At 50.0% G+C, this 18194-nt stretch overlaps 2 protein-coding genes across 4 annotated transcripts in view; both read left to right on the top strand.

Moving 5' to 3' along the window:
* The first annotated feature begins 4797 nt into the window (after window positions 1-4797).
* LOC121491736 (translation initiation factor IF-2-like) lies at window positions 4798-5505 on the top strand. Its single transcript, XM_041756934.1, has 2 exons — window positions 4798-4859; window positions 4932-5505. The coding sequence occupies exons 1-2, from the start codon at window positions 4798-4800 to the stop codon at window positions 5503-5505; spliced, it is 636 nt and encodes a 211-aa protein (XP_041612868.1).
* SH3RF3 (SH3 domain containing ring finger 3) overlaps window positions 5468-18194 on the top strand; it is a 354361-nt gene continuing 341634 nt past the window's right edge. The window contains exon 1 of one of the 3 annotated variants that reach the window (XM_041756643.1): window positions 5468-6140. In XM_041756643.1, the coding sequence (XP_041612577.1) occupies window positions 5580-6140 (561 nt within the window). In that variant the 5' untranslated portion in view covers window positions 5468-5579. The remainder of the gene's footprint in view (window positions 6141-18194) is intronic. The other 2 variants (XM_041756641.1, XM_041756642.1) reach the window with 2 other exon arrangements.

Genomic DNA, 18194 nt, shown 5'->3' with positions numbered 1-18194 from the left:
ACTCAGTTTAGTCCAACTCTGCAAATTTGTATTAAATGCCTACACTTCTCAGAACATTTTTGACAGGTCTTAATGAACAATAAAACACAGTCTTTGCCCTTGAGGAGTTTGTAAGCTGGTAGGGGCTACAAGACTTCCATAACATCAATATAAAGACAGGGAAGAATATGAAAGATGCAGGGAAAAAAGGCCAAGTGGATCCAAAAGAGAAGCTATCAGGAAGGGCTTCCTGGAGGAGGTGGTCTGTGAGATAGATGGGTCTCCACAGGAGGATAGATACAGCATGAGTTACATGCACAGGCAAGGAGGTGCAGGTTTGGGAAAGAGCTTGGAAGATGAGGAGCCACAGCCCATGGAAAACCAGCTGGGAAAAGCCTGCAGCGGATGGAAAGAGAAGAGGCTGTGGACGCCACGTGTCATGGTCCAGTTAGAGGCAGCAAGAGGAGATGGAAATGGGAGCCACCTAGGGGGATGCACATCCATTATGATGTTAGGAAGCTGCAAAAAAAAAAAAAAAAAAAAGGTAACTAGGTACATATAAGGGCCTGGGTTCGGGGAGTCCTCCAAGGTGGGCTTCTGTGTTAAACATGGGCACTCAGGTTAAGGATGGGGTCTGGGTAGCCACAGGATGGTGCCTTTTGGTTGAAATTCACTTAGTTCCAAGTGACAGACACCCAGCTTGAACTATCTTCAACAGAAGCAGGTTTATCATGGCTCACATATGCTTCAGGTATAGTTTCATTCATGGACCCCCACTTACCCTCCAGCAGGCTTTCCACACACGGGAGGAAATGTGGCCCCTACAATCCTGGTGTCTACATCTTTAAGGCTCAGAATCCGAAGGGAAGAAAGAACTCCCTCTTCTTCAATACCTGTAGCTATCTGCCAAATCTCAGGTGCAGCTGAGGGAAGTGCCTGCCTGGAACCAATCATTTCAAGGGGTGAGCGATTCTGATTGGCCAGCTTCAGCCACAAGACCCACTGGGGGGACCTAGGTATAGGCACAGTGAACGGCCATCTATGAGGGCCAAGTGAACCAGGCAGGGCTGGTGGGCTCACCAAAGAAAGCAGTGCTGGGCCGACCGGAGGTGCTTTAGCAGATTCTTTACAGACATGATTTTTGCCTGAATTCTTTCTTTTGGGGATCCCACTTCACAAGACTGCCAATGGTGTAATTGGACAACTTGGCCTTATCAGGAAGCCCTTCTCTATGTTCAGCTGGAAACTGCCTCCCTGTAACTTTAGTTCATTTTACTTTTCTTCCTAGTAACAAGGCAAAAACCAACATCCCTTCTAATATTTCATTCAATCTTAAGAGATTTCAAGGGCCTCAAAGCCTCTAAAGAGGTGAGATATTTTTGCCTTCCGGTTTATAGAAGACGTAACTGAGGTTCACAGAAGTGATGTCACTTGCGAAGAGTTGACCCTGTTGGGCTTCCTGCACTCGCAGGAACAGGCTCCCCTCCCTGCCCCACACAGCCTGTCCTGGTCTGCGGGCTCTGCTCTCACCCTGCTCTCAACCTGGTCTGCGGGTACTGCATTGTCCAACGCATTCAAGAAGTTCTTGTTGAATGAATGAACAGTGCTCCGGGTGGCTCACTTTGATGCCTTTCCAGCATGAAGACCAAGAGGACTTACAGTTCAGCACAGTGGCAATGGTCTCATCTTGAGGGTCTTCCCCAGTCTCTGATTTATAATAAATAATGCATATCAATTAGGGCACCTTCTCACAAACAACAAAAACAGACTGGCTGATTTAACAAAAAAGGAACGAATTAAGGAAAACTGGAACATCCATAGGATCACCAGGAAGGCTGGCAAAGCAATGGAGGCCACGGCCCAGGCTCACAAGGCCAATCATGCTGGTGCTGGTCTGGTGACAACAGTTGGCCCCTCTCCTTGAGATACCACGTGGTTCCCCCTGCCGGCCGTCCTCCCGCCCCTGCCCCTGATGCTGCATCTGTCACCTTCCTCCCACCTCTTAGGGCACGGGGTAGGGGGCGGGCGGGGGCAGCTCTCAAATGGCAGAGCCTGAGTCACATCCCCACATCCCAGCTGGAAAAACAAATTTCACCAAGCGGATAATCTCCCAAACCTAAGAAGGAGTTCAGCTCTTGGACAGCCAAAAACTTGACACAGCTACCCATCCTGTTTCCTCTGGGCTTTCTCTTCTTTGGACAGACACCTTCTCTTCCTTCATCCTAAATTCATGGGTGAGGCCTCTAGATCTAATTACCACCTGTCATTAATATTTGGTACCCAAAATTGAAAGTAATCCTGCAAATGGGGTCTGACAAGCCTAAGGGATGATGAGATTATTTCTTTCCATACTCAGTCCCTTAACTTCTATTAATGCATTATAAGATTTCATTACTTTTCTAGGCAGTCATACTGTATTGATGACTCATGTTGGCTCATATTATGCTTGTGGTCGACTCAATTCCCAAGATCTTTTCCTATGAGTGGCTGTTAAGCCAGGTCTTTTCAATCATTGACTTATATAATTGCCTTATTGAACATGTGCACATTTAACCGAGTAATATAACACTGTATTTGTAATACGTCAACTATTTAGTTCACACCCTTAAGTTCTTTTACACCGTTAGTACATTTTGCTTGGCTACTTCTATCACAAATTGCAAACTGGTGGCCTGTGGGCCAATTTGGCCCCGCATTCATTTTGTTTGGCTTTAATATGGTGTTTTGTTGAGAACTGAATTGGTTGCCAACTATTGAACATCAGGAGATCTCACATAACGAGCAGGCCTTCCAACTCCTCTTGAAAAGTAGAAAGATCTGGCAATACCAGGCTCTCCTTTCCTTGAGGCCAGGTGTGATTGGCTGCAGCTGAGTGGCAGCTGCCCGTTTGCAAGGTACAGCAGACCCTGCTCACTGCAGGGCCCTACCATGCTCTATCGCTTCACCCACTTTGCACTGCTTCCTGAATTTCCATGCCCTGTGCAGCCTCTGTGTACATTTGTGACGACAACCTGTCTGCTGCGGGAGCTGGTGAAGGCAGGAGCTAAAAAGGGTAGAGTGGAAGCAGAGGAGGTCTGGGAAAGGTGGGGCTCAGTGGCACCTGAGGATGCTGCCAGGTTGTGGATGATCCTGCTCCTGTGGCCAGCACACAGTAGTCCATAGAGTGACCATCTGCACCAAGCTAGGTGATATGGTTTTAAAACTTCCAGCGTGTGACAGTGCCATTGGATTAAATGCTTTTGGAGCTTTGAGAGTGTTTCCTATCATGTGGGTTGGGAAAGAGAGGCAGCTAGTGCAAGAAAGAGACTACCATCATATAGGGACATGTGGAGAGCAAAACACGCTGTGGTCCCTCTGCTGTAAGCTGGCCCAGCTCTTAGCCTGGGGTTCTGTGAGGTCCATTCTCCTCATTTCAAACCTGTCTTGGTTTCTATTGTTTGCTACCAAAAGCACCCGAGGCATGTCATCACGAGTGGCCCCTACTCTGTGCAAAACCTGCCAGTGTCTCAGGTTCCCCCTTGTGCCCTGTATCCATGCCACCTGCTTTTGGATCAAGCATTCTGTGTCCTCTCAAAAATTCCACCTTGTTGTTCCTGAGGGAGGATCAAAGAGTAAAAGGAGGATGCTATGAATGTGCTTCTGGGCACTGTGACATGCCCTCTGGCCCTCCTGGAAGTCTGTTCCCAGGTACCGGTTAGCCAGGCAGTGCAGGAATGCCACCCATCTCACACGGTTGCCAGTGCTCATGTCATTAATACATACTGAAATCCACACCACCCAGAGACATCCGCAAAGCAGGCACCAAGTTTCTAGGAACTGGCAACCTGGTATGAGCTCAGGATACCTGGAATTGAGATGTTAAGATGCACGTTCAAAACAGCACTAGGTGATGACTCTGAGACCTTCATTTCATTAACTCCATGAAGGTTTATCGAGCACCTACTATGTGCCAAGAACTGTCCTAGCACGGGGCTTCTAACAGTGTAAAAATATGTAGCCTATAGGGAAGCCCCATATTCTACATTCCAGTGGAATGGGATCCTAGTATGCATTAGGTTCTGGAGACACAAAAATTAACAAAATTCAGCCTCAACGATTTCATGACTATAAACCTTATTTCCCTCACATGTAAAATGAGTTTAAAATAATTATCTCACGGGGCTGTTTTAGACAAGGATCAAATCAAATAATACATAGGCAAGTTCTTAGCATTTAAGCCTCAGCAAATGGTACTTTCTTCCTGAAAGGTCGAATAGGGTGCGCTGAATTTCGCACGCCCCACGTTTGCCTGACCCGGGGAGCGGGGAGCGGGGAGCGGGCCCAGGACGCCCCTCGGGCCCTTAAGGGAGAGACGCGGCGTCCGGCGGCACGGCCGGGCGGGCCAGGCTGGGAACCGGCCGCGGCCACGAGGGGGCAGCGCGCTGCAGGGAATCCGGCGGCCGACCCCAGCCCCCGGCCAAACTTCCCTGCCGCTCCCGGTCCTCCGTACGTACTTCCGTTGCTCTGACGCTCGCTCGCTCGCTCGCAGAAGCCGGGGCGGCGGGAAGGGAGCGCGGGTCCCCCTGCCTCTGCGCCTGCCGAGGAGACTCCGGAGCGCGGGTCGCGGACTGCGCCGCCGCCGGTGCCCTGCGCGGGGCGCGGGGAGCGGGCGTGCGGGTCCTCGGCCGGCGGCTCCGGGGAGTGCGGGCCGCCGCCGCCAGGGGTCCGAGCCGCCCGGGGCGGGGGCCCCGCGCCCGCGCCCGCGCCGCCGCCGCAGGCCGCTCGCTTCCGCGCCCCCTGCCAGGGCCGGCCGCGAGCGCTCCGGGAGTCGTCGGGGCGATGCCCGGGTGTTGGCTGTGTTCCCGAGCTGCGCGCCGGCGCCGGCGACCAGGGCGGTCGGGGTAACGCCGCCCAAACTTTCCTCGGCGGCCGCCCGGGAGGAGGAGGAAGCGTCCTCGTCCGGGGTTCGCGAGAGCCGGAGGCGACGCGGCCGAGCCTGCCCGGGAGGGCGCGCGCGGAGGCCCCGGAGCCCCCGGCGCCCCCGAGGTCCCTCCGCCCAGCCCGGGGAGGCGCAGGGGCGCAGCGTCTCCTCGGCGGCTCGTCCCCCTCGCCGTGACCTCCGCGCGCGCCCTGCGCACGTGCTCGCGGCCGAGGAGCGGGACGCGCCGGCCGGGCCCGCCGGGGCAGGGGCTCGCGGACCGGCCCCGGGCGCATGGAGGCGCCGCGGGGGAGCGCGCACGCCGAGCCCCGCTCTCGCAGGGCGCCCGACCGGCAGCCGCCGGCGCTTCCCGCCGCGGGGCCCCGCTCTCGCCGCCGCGCCCGCTGACGCCCGCCGGGCGGTGCCCCGGACCCCGCGGGGTGGGCGGACCCCGGCCGGGCAGGTGTGGCCCGCCGACGCGGGCGCCGCGCGCCGAACGACTGGTGGGCCCCGCCCGCAGGGACGTGGCCCGCGGGGCGCGGAACTCCGGCGCCCCCTCGGGCGCCCCCCGGGCTGAAGGCGGCGCGGCAGAGCGCGGCTCCCCGGCGGCCGCCCCGGCGCGCCCCTGATGCCCGCTGCGCGCGGCGGGCCCCGCTCCGGCCCCGGGACCTAGGCAGCTGCGCGCGGCCGCCGGCGCCTCCCCATGCTGCTCGGAGCGTCCTGGCTGTGCGCGTCCAAGGCGGCCGCCGCTGCTGCGCAGAGCGAGGGCGACGACGACAGGCCGGGCGAGCGGCGGCGGCGGCGGGCGGCGGGCGAGGACATGGACGAGTCGTCGCTGCTGGACCTGCTGGAGTGCTCGGTGTGCCTGGAGCGCCTGGACACCACGGCCAAGGTGCTGCCGTGCCAGCACACTTTCTGCCGCCGCTGCCTGGAGAGCATCGTGTGCTCGCGCCACGAGCTGCGCTGCCCCGAGTGCCGCATCCTGGTGGGCTGCGGCGTGGACGAGCTGCCGGCCAACATCCTGCTGGTGCGCCTGCTGGACGGCATCCGCCAGCGGCCCCGCGCCGGCGCCAGCCCCGGCGGGAGCCCCCCCGCGCGCCCGGGCCCGGGCCCTGGCTCGGGGGCCGCCTCGGCGCTCGCGGGGGGCGGGGGCGGCGCGGCGGGCAGCGCCCCGGGCTCCCCGGTCTTCCTCCCCGCGGGGGCCGGCAACGCCACCGCCAGCCTGCGCGAGCTGGCGACCAGCAGGAGCGCGCCCGCGGCCAAGGTGGGTACCTGCCTCGCGGCGCCACCGTGTGTGTGTGTGTGGGGGGGGGGGTGACGTAGGGGACAGTGATGAGGGGCAGCGAGAGTGCAGGGGGCAGTGATGAGGGGCAGGGGCACCAGGGTGGGGGGCCGTCAGTGTAGGGGGCAGCGATGAGTCCCGCTTGCCAACTCTTGGGCATGGTGTCCCTGCCCCATCCTGTCCATCCTGTCCCCTTCTCTCTCAACTGCTTGTCTGCACCCGCTGTCCATCCATCCCCTCTCTCTGGAATCCTTTTCTGCACCGCCTGCACTTAGTCCGTGCCAGCCTGCGGTCCTAGGGAACCTTGCCACTTGTTCATATGTGGGGACACCCCATCTGCCCCAGGGTGGGAACGCCTTCCTGCTAACCCCTAGTTCCTGTAGCCCCTCTGCTACCGGGGCCTGTTTCTCTACCTTTTTTTTTTTTTTTTTTAACTTTGCTGGACCCTCCCATCTCCCCAGAAAGCGTCTTCTTCCCCTGGACCCCATACTAGCCCTCTGCACACCTCCGCTGGTCTGCGTGGGGGGGGGGGGGGGCTGTGTGTGTAAAGTGAGTGCTCAGTGTTTCCTGGGTTCTGGCCATTGGGGAGACTCTGGGCCTCTTGCCTGCATGTCTGGCCAGGGAGGATGGGGCAGAGGGAATTGTGTGACTGGGGTTGGAAGAACATAAAATACAAACTCCAGGTAACAGGAGGGAAGAATAAGTTAACCTGGAGATGGAGGGAATGTTTGGTTCAGCCCTTCTTGAACTTGGTCTGCCAGCAAGCCCTAGACCTCTTTGGGCTCTTAGGTGGGGTCACATTCCCAGGTGGGACATTATTTGAGTTTTTTTTTTTTTTTTTTTTTTTTTTGCAACTACGTTATAGGGCATCTTTCACTGTTTCTGCTTTAGCAGAAGACTTTATCTTGGGGTTTCAGGGATTTGGTTTCAGAAGCTATTTGGAATGTATCACTTCACAACTCCTGCTACTACTATTATTGTGGAGTGGGGAGGACAGCCTATGGGATGCTGGATTAAATGAGAAGCAAGTACTCACGTTTTGTATTTTCTTTAAATGTAGAAAATTCCATTTGCAGGTAAAATAACCCGTTATTATTATTATTTTTTTTAAAGAACCCATTATTGATCTGTTGTAATTATCATTCATTTTGGAAAACACAACTTTCTCTGCTTTTGACCAGTTAAGTAGCTGGTGGTGCATAAACAATTTAAATAATCCTTCCAATGTGTGTAATACCAAAAAGCTGGGAAAATTCTAACCATCTGAATTACTCAGTACTACAGCATCTTTGAGGTTAGGAACTTAAGCCCTTGGGTGTTGAGCTTTAGAGGTAAATGCCCTACTTCACCAAACTGGGTGTTTCCTACAGATCACAGGAGAAAAGTCCTCTTTTCTCCTTTAATTTCTTTATTTTTCGGCCTAGCTTCTCAAGGATTACCCTGTGTCCACACAGCTTAGTGAAAACTAAGATTTGATAGGGATTGTGCTCAAGTAACTTGATTAAAATTTTGGTCTTCCGCTAAATGGTTTTGTTGTAGGTATTGGGTAGAAGAAGAATGGGCAATCATGAATAGTCAAGGAATCATTGCTGTGGGGTTGGGGGGGAAGGCAGGTAAATAGTTTTTCTTTGGTTTTAATTGTGCTTAAATCCAGTTATGAGTATGCTTGTTCCAGATTTTCAAACTTTTTTTCTCCTGTCCTTGTTATTTTCATTTAAAGTATTATAATTAAAGGTCTGTTTGCAGAATAAGCAGGTTACCTCCTCATGCTCAGAAAACTGATTGGTTTTTGGAAAGATGTTTGTAGTTAAACACCAGGACATTTTGATGAGCGTGTATTTACAAATATCCTCCCACTTCATTTTATGTGAATTATGTTTGATCTGGAAGGTTAGGAGGTAACCTCTGAAATTTGAAAGGCGGTAGCCTGAGGCAGCTCCTAAGAACTGTGTGGCATTTGTAGCATAAAAAAAAATTGTCAAAGAGGTTGAACTTATAACTTTAAGCAATGACACTAACGGGGTGGTAACTTTTTGTTCTCTGGACTTTGGGATTATTGGTGGACTTTCTCTATGGGCATATGTAGGGTTTTTGACTGTCTGAGCCTCAGGGAAACTTTAGAATGCACTTGCTTTCTTTTTGTTGTGTTAACTGAGTGTGACCCTGACCCCTTTCTTCACAGGCTCACCTCATAAGGACAAAGCTTGTGTTCCAGGAAGTCTGAGTTAAATCCAATTTTTGATTAATATTTTATCGTTTTCCAAAAGGCGAAAGGAGTGACGGTGGGGATCGTGGTATCTTCTAGCTTTTTACTCACTGATGTTTAAATCAGTGGGAGTCTTCTTGGGCAGCCAGAAGTCCTGCATGGAGTGTTGCAGGTTAAGCAACCCTATAAATTTGGCAGGCAAACACTTCAGCTGAAAATTACTTCCAAACAGGCTTTTGATACTTCACTGTCTGTTGGATTGTCTTGACTCCTCATAGCAAGGCTGCATGCTGGAGGTTGCTGTATGTTAATAGATGTGCACTTGTGTCATGATTCAGCAAATAGGATACATGCCTTAGTAGAAGGTGGACTGTAAGGAGAAGACCGTCTCCAATTTTCCTAGTGAGAAGCTCCTCAGGCCTTTATTTGGGCCAACTGGGATATGTAAACATTGTAGATATGTAGATAAATATCTGCGTAGATTGGATATTTACTTGCAATTAGACATTGGTTCTGCCTTATGTATAGAACGGATTGATTCTTGTTTGGTTCTACCTAGAGTTCATGAAATAATTTTTCTACACTCCTCACTGGCATCTTTTTCGTCAAGGTTTTGGTTCTTAGCAGAGCTGCCTGGAATCCTCTAGCCTGGTGAGCAGAACCTCTCAGCTCTGCTTTCACTTGAGCTATTTGAGATGAGGCAGTTTTTGAATCAGTTAATTATGCTTCCCTTGGAAATTTTATACCAAGTTACAGGTACCCACTGCCCACGGTTAGGATTGTTGGTTTCTTTGTTTGCCTGTTGGGAAATACTTGCTGTTCTGCATTGCTTCTGAAAGTGATCTTTTAAAAAGTCCTGTCCTAACAGAAGCATCCAACCCTTACGATTGCTAAATGTGTGCTAAGTTTCTCAGCCTGACTTGTTTTTGTTTTGTTTTTACCATTGTGTGAGGTGACCCCTGTAACACCCCCAACTAGCACTGGTCGAGGTGTTTCTGGGCAACATGTTTTTTAAAAAGGTTTTTTGTGGTTCTAAATTGAGTAATTTACAGAGTACTTTTTAATATGCTTTCCTAAGAACTCCATTGTAAGACAATTCTAATTTTTTGAGCGATTTTTTTTTTTCTGGTGGGGAAAACCTCTTGCCTTATTATTTGGGCATAAACAGAATTTACTGTGGACCTACACTGTGCCCAGCATTCCAGGTGAACTGGGCCAGCCTGGGCTCTCTTTTCGGAGCTGCCGTTAAGGGAGTGGAAGCCAGGCTGGTCTCAGGAGGTTCCTGAAGGCACTGGGTTGGTGTCCATCCTGTGAAGGTGAAGAGGAAGAGCATTTTCACAAATTAAAGAACTCTAGAAAATTTGGATAATGCTTTTGATGATATAGAATGTAGGTGGAAGAGCCTAGTTTGTCTGGATTGTGTTTGGCTATGTTTGGGCTATGTTTCAAATGGAAATTTCTTGTATTTCTCAGCCAGTGTGACTAGGACCCTGTAACGGGAAAAGTCAAATAAACTGGAGCATCATACAAGTGATATTTATTGAAGGTTTTATTTTATCAGGACATATGTTTATATGTTCACTGTGTTTTGGATATAGGTTTAAGGACTGGTCTTTGGGTTCCAAGTTGACTTAAGCCACAGCCAGAGTTTATGGTTTCCTATTTGTTTCTTTCAAACTGAGGACAAAGAGACTTTCAAAGATTTCTGAAAATTCCCACTTAATGTTGTGTGGTTTTGGTTTTGCCTAATTTGATGATTTTAGATTGATCTGTATTTGGTCAGTCTTTCCTAAGTGGTCACTGAGTTTTTCCAAAGAGTGACTTCTTTTGCCCTAACCATCTTTTGTTTACATAGCATTTCATTGGAGTTTATGCTTGCCATTATCAGTATACTTGCGTAAACATGGTTGGGAATCAAGCCAGTGAATTCCAAATAAGCACAGGCATCCCTGGGCAGGTAGGAAGGCTTGGACAACATTGAGCCAGGCTGAGCCTTCCAAGGGGATGGGTGCCTTAGGCTGTCCTATGAAGGAGATGGGGAATTGACCAGTCCAGCTACTCACTTCTCTGGAGGCCAGTTCAGAGAGAGTCTGTGGTATCTGAAAACAAGTCAGTGTGTGTTCTTTAGTCATCAGCAGTTGGGCAGCTTATGCTTGAGATTTTGTTTGAACAATGACTCAGTGCCTACCACATGCTGGGCACTTTGGCATCTGTTGCTTAAAGAAATTTCACCATAATCCTGTGAGATGTGTGGCATAATTAACCAAGAGGGATTGATATATGAGCAAAATGGCCAAGTCAGAGAGATAGGAAGTGTTGGGGTCAGGGTATGTTCTCGGGCTCCGTTCACCTGCCCTTCCTATTCTGTTCTGCTGGGCTGTATCATTGGGCTTTTGTTGTCATTTGGTCTTGGATGTAATAAGGACTGCAGAGGAAATGGCCCAGCGTCTGGAGGCCTCACAGAAGGCCAGACAGCTCAGAAGGACAGCGGACAAGTGGTTGACTTGTGGTCTCTGTGGTGACAAGGGCAGACACCAGCTTTTGGAGATATAATAGGTGAGTCACAGTGAAGTCCTTTCTGGGCCTGTTTTCAGAAGGCTCCTGGGTGTGAAAACAGCACCTCTGAGACTTATAGCAGCGTTGTGTTTCAGTGGCCAGTTGGTAAAGAATCTCAAGTTACCATTCATGAGTGCGTGCTATGTGTCAGGTGTTCACTCAGTGCCTGTGTGTGCCAGGGCTTGAGTCAGGTGGTTTCAGCTCGTCTCACCTGTTCCTTACTACAGCTTGGTGAGGTGGCCATTTACAGAGATGGGGAAGTAGAGGCGCCAAGCTTCCTTGCTCAGAGACACACAACGAAAAGGCGGTATACTCAAAAGGTGGACTCCGGACTGACAGGCTAACAGCTTCGTGTCAGAGGAGGCCTGTCCCTCTATAACGAACCCAGTTAATTAGAGACCAGTGTCCCACTCACTTTTAGGTCCATTTGCCCCCTGGCTGCAGATGCTTTTCTGGGTTGTGGCTGTCATCTCGTACCCCTAGGCTGTGAGCCTTGTGGGTAGTTAGGTCCTGAGGAAGGAATATCACATCAGTTGTGGTTTTGGTGGCAATGTCATAGACAGCTCTACGTAAACAACATGAGCAGTAAGTTTGGAATCTGAATGGGTCATAAGGCATCATATCCTCATGGCACGACTTCATAAGAAAAAGGATGGTTTCTTCCCCTTATGTTTGCTCTAGACCACCCTCACACGCTTCCCTTCTCACCTCAGGTGCCCGGACCAGCCACAGCTCGGCCAGGGACTTGGCACACAGGATCAGCTTCTCCTCCAGGGACTGAGGCCCACTGCCCACCCTGTGCGTGTGGCTGCAGGCAGGGTGTATCCCTGGGCTTTGCGGAGTTCTGTGAAGAAGGAGGGCAGAGGTAGAGCACAGGGGTGGGGAGCTGTAGCACAGGTGGATTTATCCTGAGTTCTTTACTTCCTCACCATGTGCCTCTAGGCAAAGGTTTAGCTTTTCTGAGCCTTCTTATTAGTGAGAGGGATCCTATCTGCTTTATGAGATAAATGAGAGGATGTACCTGCAGTGCCTAGCACACGTAATTGGCTATCATTTCAGCGCCTATTACTAATACAAAACTCTCAAAATTTTGTGTCACCAGTGAGGCACACTTCACAGGGCCTACCTTCCTGCTAGTAGATTCATTTATATGGTATCTTAAGAGTGTGTGTGTGTGTGATATAATGCTTTGCCTTGAGATTTGAAGTTGGCCTGTGGTACTGTGACTAGGTTGTTGAGCATTGATGCGCAGCAAAGTTATATGCTTGAATCTGTTTGTTTCACCTTTTAAAATTGCTTCTGATTTCTATCTTTGTTATCACAGGTAGTGCTCTTTATCCTTATAAGATTCATTAAAGTGAAACAAAATCCAAATTATAACTGTTTTAAGAAAGGCAGTAGGGGAGAATAATGCCACCCAGTTGTGGGTAAAGCTGGTTGGCAGGCTCTCCTGAAAAATGAAGCACACCTCCTTAATCTGTAGGACACAATAGCTTGTCTACAACTGCCTGGAATTAGGCTGCTCAGTGCGGTTGAGCTGAGCAGAATTATATCCAATTGTTCCTTCGTTCCGGCTTTTGAGAGCCCGTTTGCTTGCTGGAGCATGACGAAATCGGGTCTCAATTATGCAGTTGTTTTAAGTGTGTATTTCAGTTCAATCTTTATTTAATCTCCATTTTTTGCAGTTAATGTGCTCTTTTTCGGGGTACATATTTGAAATAAAACATCAGCAAGGATTTAGTTAGAGGAAAATGCTCATTATAGCACCACTTGCAAAGGCCAAGGTCAGTTTTTATCAGATTGCCTTGCTTGGAAGATCTTCATATTTGATGAATTAGAAATGCATGCTCAATGGGCATCCTGTAGGAATTCTAATTAACCTTAAAAGAATAAGGTGTCAAGCTGAAGGTGTTGGCACTGGTGAATGGTTTAAACATGTGCTAGCACAGTATAACGTGGGGCTCCCTTTGCCCATTGAGTGGAAGTTAGAATAAAAAAGGCATCTAAAGTAGAAGCACAATCTGAATTCTACTCACAGATGCTGCTTTTTGGGCCCTTGGTAGCTTATGGTATTTAGAGGTGCAGTTGTCCTTTGAGAGACCTGCAAGAGCAGCCGAGAGGACTTGCTTCAGTGGGGTGTTTCTCTCATCTGGCTCACATGTTTACATTGTTAACGGATATGATGGTTATCTGCAAACATGAAGATATTATGATATTTGCATTTCTGCTTAATGGAATGTATGCATAATGCTCATGTGAATTTATATGAGTTTAAATGAATTAAGATTTGCCGCAGGAATTCAAGTCAATAGAAGTGGTGAGGGATTTTAAGAACACACTGGTAGTGGGAGTGGATATAAATGTTCTAGAGCTCAGAGTACGTTCTCAACAATGCTCAGACAGGAAGCAGGCTTCCAGGAGCACCGGGTCGTCATGGCGAGGCTGTGACAGTAGTTTAAGGGACAGGATGGTGTGCATTCTCTTCTGCTTCACTGACAACTTATTTAAGTGCCTACTACGTCTCAGGCACTACAGTAACACTTGGGGTAAAAACTATATAGGTCTTTAGAAAGTGGCACAAAATTTGCTTGTACTTTGCAGCAAATGGAACACCAAGCTCATTTTCAAAATGGTACTGTTCCTGGCAACAACAGCTCCTGTGCCTTCTCTGACAGTTAAATTCCCAAGGCTTTTTTTGCTCTATACACGAAACTGCAGCACCACCACCTTATTTATCCCTAATGGTTTAGAAATTTCTGTATAAGTATTTACTGTTTATGGACAAACCATTGGATTCTTTAACTCTTTATCATCATACTTCAAATTCTGCATAACTTAAAAATTGCACGTGGTTCCTCTTCCCAAACATAGGTAAAGGTCATTAAAGCCAGATGTGCTTGTGCAAGATGAAGCCTGCAGAGCATCAGGAACGGGGCAGGCATGCAGCCTTTGTGAAGGTACATCACCTTAAAACCGATAACCAATGAGACCCACCCTTATCTACCAGCTTACCCATGGGTTACCAGCAATGAACCCACGGTGCCTGTGGGTTAATTAGGTCACTAGCAATGATTGTCTGGATCATATTTGTAGTCTGAAGGTGTGTAGGATGAAAGGTGGGTGCTCCTAAAGAAAAGACAGCTCTTCTTTTGCTGAGTAGCCATGCTGTTGTGCCTTCTATGGCTGCATTCGTATTGTCTGGTTCTTACAGATTTGGACATTTCTCTGGAGTCACCTGACAAACTTAAGCTTTGGCCTGTGCTCTGTGAGATGAGTTTTCCCAGACTCAGGGTGTTGCCCCCAACATCTCAAATGAGGCGACTGATCTTGGATTCTGAGGACTTGTATGTACCACGTGGTTGAGCCTCAGCAGGGAGAACCCCGCTGCAAATATTGGTAGCCCGTTGGATGATGGATTGCAGCTCCTTGGCTTTCCCATCTGTCCTTCGCTGGAGCTGTTGTGCCCCCGTGGACCTGTGTCCCCCAGGGCTGCGTGGATGAGGCCCAGCCAGCAGGGGCGGCCCTGGCAGTTTTGGACGCATGTGATGTGCATTCCCAGGCAGGTGGAAGCTGTCTCCCATACAGCTGCTCTAAAGAAATGGACAGAATGCTTTCCTGAGCAGAGCTAGCAACCCATAAATGTTGAAACTCAGATGAAGGCAGAGGTGAAGAGTACAGGCTGGTGGAAGTCTTTTCCTCCCGGGGCTGGGCCTTCTTTGTGCTGTCCTTCCACTGTGGGGGTGATGTCCTCTCTGAGGGCCCGGAGCCCCCAGAGTGTGTGATGCTCTGTTCCGGGGTCAGCTGCTGGCTGGTGGGTTTCATTTCTGCCTTGTGAACCATGAATCACAAGGTCCTGTTCAAGGTCCTGTTCAAGGTCCTTTTACATACTGACATTCTTCCATTCCCCTAGACTTCGGCAATTTCTTGCAAATCAAAACATTTCTTTTTTAATTTAGGCGTTTAGGACATAGAATTTTCTTTCTTGCTCCTTTCAGCAGAAGGCATATGTACTCTACATGGGGTTAATAGCCAGTCAGTGAAGTGTGGTTGATATTAGTTGTAGCATTTCCTGTGTGTCTCCACACTAATCAATGCATCAGCTTTAACCACCCAGCACCTACGGTGTCCCCCAGGGTGCCAGTTTTCCGCCTAATGCTTTACTTCCTGTAATAGAAACCCTTCCTCATATAACCCTGGGCTGTGCATCTGGGGTCATCATGAACTGAACAACTCCTGAGATGCCCCCGACAGCCAGGCCCTCTGTGGGAGACCCCGGGATGTCGGGTGGCTGGCAGGTCTGTGTTGAGGGCAGTGGTCTAGGTCAGGTCCCAGACTACTCCTCCCAGGTCAGAAGGTGGCTGTCACCAGCCCAACCCACTGAAGCCCAAACCTCTGCAGCCCTATCTTTTGTCTCTTCTGCACATTTTCTGATTCCATTTTTATTTCCTCAAGCTGCTTTCAGTGTTTTTTCTTCACTGTTCCCTTCTGTGGGCTGCATGTTTTCCTGACAATTACTGCTTTGTTGGCCCTTTAAAGTTTGGATCATCTGGCTTCCCAGAGGCAACAGTTCGTCATGTGGTCTCTGCTCCCCTTCCTCTGGCTTTCTTAGTGATTAACAGGCTCTCCCCAAAACTGGGAGTGGCTCAGAGGAGGCGACGGGGGTAGTACCTTGCTGCCCTGTGGCATTGCCTTCCCTCCCAGGGGTTAGAGGCTGGGCGTGGAGTGGTCCCCAGTCTTCAGGGACCACCAGTTTGGGGCCTGACAGCTTCTTTCCAGGTGCACATGGAAGTCTGCTGTGGATTTAGGGCAGCTGTCCCAGAAATGGTGAGGCTATCCCTGCATTGGGAGGAGGGTTTGGCCTGTAAGCCAGCATCTCTCCAGAGACAGCAGAGTGCTCCTTTGCTAGGCTCAGGGGAAAGACCTCCTGTAGGCTACCTGTGGGAGGTCAGACCAGAGAGAGTGGCCATGGGGGCTGAGAGGAGCATGCCTAGAGCAGTTAATGCCACCCAACAGGCCCAGGAGCTCACCCCCTTCTATGCCTGCTGGGCCACCACGTGGCACCTGCTGGTTCTTGGGTGTGCTCACGCTGAGGCCAAGGGCATCCTGTTTGTTCAGGGTTGGTATCCGGTGAATGAGGACATCTTTCTGGTTGTCCCGCCATCACATGGTGTTTTCGTTGGCAGCGGTTTGCCTTTGGATGGACAGATATGTCTGGTGTCTGCCTTGGGAATGTTCCTGGCTGTGCTCTGTGGGGTGCACATTGTAAGGTCATGCCAACCTGAGAAGCAGCCTTGTGTCATGGGCGGCGGCTTCCCTATTTGAGGCTCCCGAGGTAGCACACATAGACCTCCCCTGCTCTTACCTGGACAAGCCACATGGAGAACTTTCTCTGCCTCGTCACTTCTGCCTCCTGGGCCCTGCTGGGTGTTTCTCGAGTTGTGATTCCTAAGGGCCCCTCTGATCTCTTCCTCTGGTCTCCCATCTGTTCTCCCTGGTCCCCACCCCACTGCTGCCTTTGTGGGAAAGCTGCTGCCTGATGGGTGATAACTTCCAGCCTGTTGTGCTGAGCTGTCCCCAGGTTCCAGGTCCCCTCTGGGTGGACTCTGGTACCTTCAGACTGGGTAGCCTGTGTATCCCAACTTCTTTGCTAGCTGCTCCCTTCCCAGCCATACCCCTCCTGCTGCATTCTTTCCAGCAACAGGTGTTTATTTGAGGTCTTGTATTATCTTCTTAAAAATTCACACGAATGTTATTTTAGAATATGCTTCCTCTAACTTTTGTGGGGTTTTCTGCTCAAACTTGGAATCAGATGGGTTTCCCATGACTTCCCACAGCCCTGCAGGCCCCAGCACATCGGGCACAGCTATGGGAGGTGAGGTGCCACTGAGCACAGTGGGATGTCCTGGCTTCCAGCCACAGGAGAGGGCTCCCGCATGGGGAGTGCACTCTCTGAAGAGGAGTGCGTGGTCTCTCCGGGTCCTGACAGTGGTGTGCACTGAAGGAGGGCTGTAGATGGGGCTGCTGCCATGGGCTTGGCCCATTTTCAGGAGATCCACTCCCTCCTGTGGGTGAAGAGCTGCCCTTGGCCTGGTACACCACGTGGAACATAGCCTTCATCCAGGAGTATGGTTGGTCTGGCTGAGGCTTATTTTCTAATAGTTGGCATTTGGCCTTCCCTGTGAAGCAGTTCTGGGCTGTTGCTGAATGAAGGATGTGCCGTGACTTGTCATCATTGTGGGGAGAGGTGGCTGTTGCTTGGGAACTTCTGCTTTCTGACTGTAAGTGGGAAACATTCTGTTGGGTTGAGGGATTTTCAAGCCTGTCGGTTTTCAAGGTGACAACTGTTATGTTGACAGATACAGTGAGGGGTGTTGCATGGGGTGTTGAAGACTCAGAGTGGCAGCCTGGCTGGCGGAGGATGACCTGGCATGACAGGGCCAGGAGAGTGCAGTAGAAGTGCTGGTGTTCCTGGTGGGGACGCAAGGACCCCAAATGTGGGGGCACACAGCAATAGCTGAGAGATGTCCCACGTGGTACTTGGTGATGCTCTGTGTTGATGTTTGTGTTTATTTTAGTGATTCTTTCTATTAGGTCAAACGGCCCACTAAAAAATTTATGGTAGTTACAAGAAATCTTATTTGGAAGCAAATTTATTTATTTATTTATTTATTTATTTATTTATTTATTTATTTATTTTTGGATTTTACATTTTATTTTTTTAAATAATAAATTTATTTTTTATTGGTGTTCAAGTTGCCGACATACAGAATAACACCCAGTGCTCATCCCGTCAAGTGCCCCCCTCAGTGCCCGTCACCCAGTCACCCCCACCCCCCGCCCTCCTCCCCTTCCACCACCCCTAGTTCGTTTCCCAGAGTTAGGAGTCTTTATGTTCTGTCTCCCTTTCTGATAATTCCCACCCATTTCTTCTCCCTTCCCTTCTACTCCCTTTCACTATTATTTATATTCCCCAAATGAATGAGACCATATAATGTTTGTCCTTCTCCGATTGACTTATTTCACTCAGCATAATACCCTCCAGTTCCATCCATGTTGAAGCAAATGGTGGGTATTTGTCATTTCTAATTGCTGAGTAATATTCCATTGTATACATAGACCACATCTCCTTTATCCATTCATCTTTTGATGGACACCGGGGCTCCTTCCACAGTTTGGCTATTGTGGACATTGCTGCTAGAAACATCGGGAAGCAAATTTAAATTAAAAGTTAGTCAAGTTAAAGAACCTGATTAAGCAAATATTGTGAAGATGAG

This window comes from Vulpes lagopus, chromosome 5, assembly GCF_018345385.1.
Source record: "Vulpes lagopus strain Blue_001 chromosome 5, ASM1834538v1, whole genome shotgun sequence".
In the NCBI taxonomy this organism is placed as follows: Eukaryota; Metazoa; Chordata; class Mammalia; order Carnivora; family Canidae; genus Vulpes; species Vulpes lagopus.
Note: the sequence above shows the minus strand (reverse complement) of the source record. Positions and strands in the feature narration are given on the sequence as shown.